Source organism: Limulus polyphemus, unplaced genomic scaffold (genome assembly GCF_000517525.1).
Source record: "Limulus polyphemus unplaced genomic scaffold, Limulus_polyphemus-2.1.2 Scaffold1786, whole genome shotgun sequence".
Taxonomy (NCBI): Eukaryota; Metazoa; Arthropoda; class Merostomata; order Xiphosura; family Limulidae; genus Limulus; species Limulus polyphemus.
In genome coordinates, this window is record NW_013667396.1 from 88,243 (window position 1) to 92,952 (window position 4,710).

The 4,710-nt window shown below is 31.7% G+C and overlaps 1 protein-coding gene across 5 annotated transcripts in view; it reads right to left on the reverse strand.

Moving 5' to 3' along the window:
* Window positions 1-4,710, reverse strand: part of LOC106464931 (motile sperm domain-containing protein 1-like) — a 20,713-nt gene extending 16,003 nt beyond the window's left edge. The window contains exons 1-2 of one of the 5 annotated variants that reach the window (XM_013925102.2): window positions 4,473-4,710; window positions 1,421-1,614 (exon numbers count right to left, since the gene is read on the reverse strand). In XM_013925102.2, the coding sequence (XP_013780556.1) occupies window positions 1,421-1,562 (142 nt within the window). In that variant the 5' untranslated portion in view covers window positions 1,563-1,614; window positions 4,473-4,710. Of the gene's footprint in view, window positions 1-1,420; window positions 1,615-2,153; window positions 3,013-3,935; window positions 4,274-4,472 lie in introns of those variants that run through there. The other 4 variants (XM_022392742.1, XM_013925104.2, XM_013925103.2 and 1 more) reach the window with 4 other exon arrangements.

A 4,710-nucleotide genomic window follows, 5' to 3' on the forward strand; every position in this document is an offset into this window, starting at 1 on the left:
TTCTATATATATATATACACACACACACACACACACTAGTATCCTTTCTGGTACAAGAAAGGAATCATCAGGACCTCAGATGGAAAGGGTCTATGAAAGAATTAGAATGATAAGGTTCATCATTTTTTCTGTACATTTGTCTGAAAAAGTCACTTACTTACTTAGATGAAAGTTCGTTGAGATAGTGAAATATTGATTTACTCTATAAACACATACATAGCAATTTTGGCAGCCTTATAAGTACAATAAGTTTTAGTTTTGCTCAGTAAATACTGTGAAATATTCATTGTTACCATTCAGACATTTTAATGGAAGTTTTAAATTGGTGGTTTTGTTTCATCATGATCCCTACTATTAAGTACTACCATACTTAATAATATATACTAAATTAACTTTGCATAGGAAAAACAGTCACCTCTAGGAGATTATTGCAAATACAAATATTGGGAGAATATAAAACAAAATGACTTATTATCCACTACAATTAAGTTCTCACAAAAACAGCTTTATCACATTTCACAATTTAGCCAGAATGACTGAACAGGCTTAATATTTAAATGGATTACATTTCCATATACAAAAATCATGACAGCATTTATTTTTTAAAATTCAGTTGTACTTTCATGCTTGGATAAAGCATAAGCTATTCAAAGTATATACTTCTCAATGTTCCTAAACAAAGCTAGCTTTTATACATATATCACTAAAGTCACAAATAAATACAGTTAGATATAAATCATCACAATGATTTATAAAATAAACATTCCAGCTAACACGGAAACTGGAAAACAAAATCTTTATCAAATTTTGGATATATTATCTATTTTTAAAGAATTCATTTCATTGTGACGTATGTACGTATAATTGTGTTATGAATTATTTGTTTGTTTGTTTCGAATTTCGTGCAAAGCTACACGAGGGCTATCTGCACTAACCATCACTAATTTAGCAGCAAAAGACTACAGGGAGGACAGCTAGTCATAACCACCCACCATCAACTCTTGGGCTACTCTTTTACCAACCAATAGTGGGATTGACTGTCACATTATAATGCCCCCACGGCTGAAAGGGCAAGCGTGTTTGGTGGGATGGGGAATCGAACTCACGACCCTCAGATTGCGAGTCAAGCACCCTAACCACCTGGCCATGCCAGGCCTGTTATGAATTATACAAGTTATGCAAAAATATAACCTTTTTTTTTTTCATGAACAATGTTATTATATTTTTAATTATTTGACACTCAATAAATACAATGAGCAAAAATAATTGCACTGAAACATATACAAATACAGTAGGTTCATGTGGCTGTAAGATAAACATAGTATTTATGATATATATATATTTGTTTTATAAAATCTGCAAAACGAAGCAATGGCAAACCTTTCAGATTTCTAGTTAAATAAAAAAACAATACACATACCTTTAAACTTCAATGGAAAATCATATGGATTGTATAGTGTGAGAATTTGCTTATGAGATGACTGATCATCAGAATAAAAATTTAGAGATGATGGGAAACTAAAAACTGGTAACTTTTCCTCAATAAAACTGGGGGACTGCATCAAGTTGATCACAGCACCAATATGAAGTCATGAGTTCCTGATATTAAAGTTTCTAGATAAAAATGTTCACAAACTATTTCAATAAGAAAAATAACAAATATAGGCTACTTCACATGCATAAATGTACAATATTTGCCACTTGAGCTAGGGATTAATGGAATTTTCAAACTGGTTAACCACTGACTCATTAACTACACTCAACTAACCAGGACTTGAATAGTTGTAATAATCAAAAATAGTAAAATCACAAACACTAATCTTGATTACTATATTATTTCATGACATTAATAGATTTCATCATAATTTCAGTTAATCATTTTACATGACACTAATTGTTGTAATCAATGCTCATATATATAATCTATTATATCGATTAATCAATTAATCATTGATCATAAGTTATCATTGAGGTCACTTCTCACCCACAGCAAGAACAACAAAAACATTAGTATCAAAACTTAAATAGAAACTCTTCATAGCCCTTTATTGGTACATATTATTTATGTAAAATATTAAAATAACTCAAACTAACTGCACATACAGACAAACCATTCCACAAGTTGATACCACAAGACTTTAATGGCACCTTACCCTTTTTTGTTCTCATTCACAGAGTCCTGTTAAATCACTGAAGACAAGGTATTGTGATTTCAAACCCCAGTCACAATGAATTCATCAGCTGACTTAATGTACTATTCCAGTACAGTATATGGTGTGTCCACTTTAGGATTTCGAATTACATGTTATTTACTTACATTTTGTTTTGAATTATTGATTTGATCAAGTGGCCTCTCATTGAGTAGAATAATAATAATGTACTATTAATTTAGTGAGTGAACTCAAATTTATAATCAGGCTAACTTTAATATTTATGTGGTAAATACTACACTAGTAATATTTTGCGTAAAATTGTTATGAACCTGCATGGCACTTTCAAGACTGTTTCCACAAATTTAAGAATTAGATTCTAGTGTCTTATAGTCATTTTTCAACTAAAGTCAAATGATTTATAAGCAAGACCCCTAGAAGATGTACTTCTGTTTTAGACCCAGGTAACAAAGTTGAAGTTCTGATTATTTGATTAAAGCCACATATGCAAAGCTGAGAAAATTTTAACAGTGTAATTGCTTCAGTAAGCTTGTGCCTATTGCTGTACTAAACTGATTTCCATAGGCTGGCTTAGACAAGGACATGTCATCCCCTTCCATGGCCTGGAGATTGATTTCCAATTATATCTGTCAAATGTAATGCTAATACAAAATATGCAAAACATATTACACATATATTGTTTTCACTGCTAAAAAGCTAGCTACCAGCCCCTGATGAAGTAGGAAATCTTCCCTTTTAATCTTGCCCCAAGACACAAGGGCCTTCTTGGATATTTAACATATCAGAACATACAACATTTAGGGACAAAAAGAGACCTATTAGTCAATCTAGGTTGTCCCATCCTCCAAACTAATCTAAAAGTAATATATATATTAAAAAAAAAACCTCAAAGCCAACCCTTATCATTCATATACTTATTAAGCTTTCTCTTAAACTCACTTAAAGTTAAATTTACTGCCTCTACAGCATCCAAAGGTGACTCGTTCCAAAGGACAAACACCATGTTAGAAAAATAAGTGTTTTAGTTGAAGATTACTCCTATCCTGCCAAAATTTATATTTGTGTCCCCTATTCCTACCATTCTCACCAATAAGTATGAAAAAGATGATGCATCAACACTATCAATTCCCTTAACAATCTTAAACACCTCAATCGAAGTCTATCTCTTTGATGCTTTCCCTTCCCTAAAATTTTAGATCTGTCACTGATTACTAACAATACTGGAATTATTTATTGAACCCTGAATTTTAAATATTTAATAAACTAATTTCTGCTTCTTCATTTGGGCAAAATCATCCTAGTAGTGGTGACAGTGTATTTATACTTTCAAAATGTCTTTGGAAAGATGTTCACAAAACTTGGGGAAAATATTATTTAGATTCCTATAAAATTGTTAAAAAAATTACAAGTGCTTAGAGAATTAGCTTATTGGTATCCTCAACAATTAATGATAATTGTTCAATTAGGGACGTTTTGGAATCTTCATTAATATACTAAAGTGAATATTATTATTATTACGGACCCTGCTTTGACTAGACCTTGAACTTGAAGTTCAACCCATATTCTGAAAGTAACGACATAATAGTATTAATAAATACTTCAGTTTAATTTAAAATAATCCTGACCAATATAATTACAATACTGTGACTTTTATACACCAAAAATAAAAATCAATAATTAACATAAAACTATTCTTTCATAGCAACGCTACTAAACAATTAAACACAACTCCATAATCTAAACTTAAAATGAAATCTTTCTTACTCAAAAAGATATGACGTTAGTCCAATATCATTAAATATACATCTTCGTGGTAGAAAAACTACTAATACAATCGTTAGATGACATCCAGCATAGACAAGTTTCCAACATCTGAGATGATGGCGTAGCACTAGCAGTCACAGAAACGTTGTAAAAGGTGGTTCAAAACAAATGTAGGGTGTGGCAAAAGTGACCATACAATTGTTTCGTTCAGAATAATTAAATTGGTCTCAACCGTCTTCGTAATACTTTCATCAGTACCAATTCAATAGTATTTTTAATACGACCGGTATATATTTTTAAACCAATCCAGGGAGTGTGTGTGTGTGTGTGTGTGGTCGGGGGGTGGATACCTAAATCCAAGGCCTCTCCCCGGTAGCTAAGCAATACGTTTGAGGGTTTATAACGCTAAAAACGTGGTTTGGTTATGTTGACATTAAGTTTACCTGTGAACGCCAACAGTACTGTACTCTACCTTTTCTTGACACGTGTTTTCAATAAACAAAGACGTTTTGATATGAGTTATTATCAGAAACTCACCGATATCGGACTATACAACCACTTTTAACAGTTTGTTCCACTTAATTTCAAAGAAAACCATGTGAAATGTCTTATGTCTTATATGCACACCGTATCACCAGTTTCATATAATTTTTACAATGAGAGTTACTGAGACTAAAATCTGTTTTAAAACTTAACTATTTTGTTGATTCTACCATATCAATAAAACCGTTAAATAACTACATCTACCCAACTCACTGAACTACGCCGTCCCGAA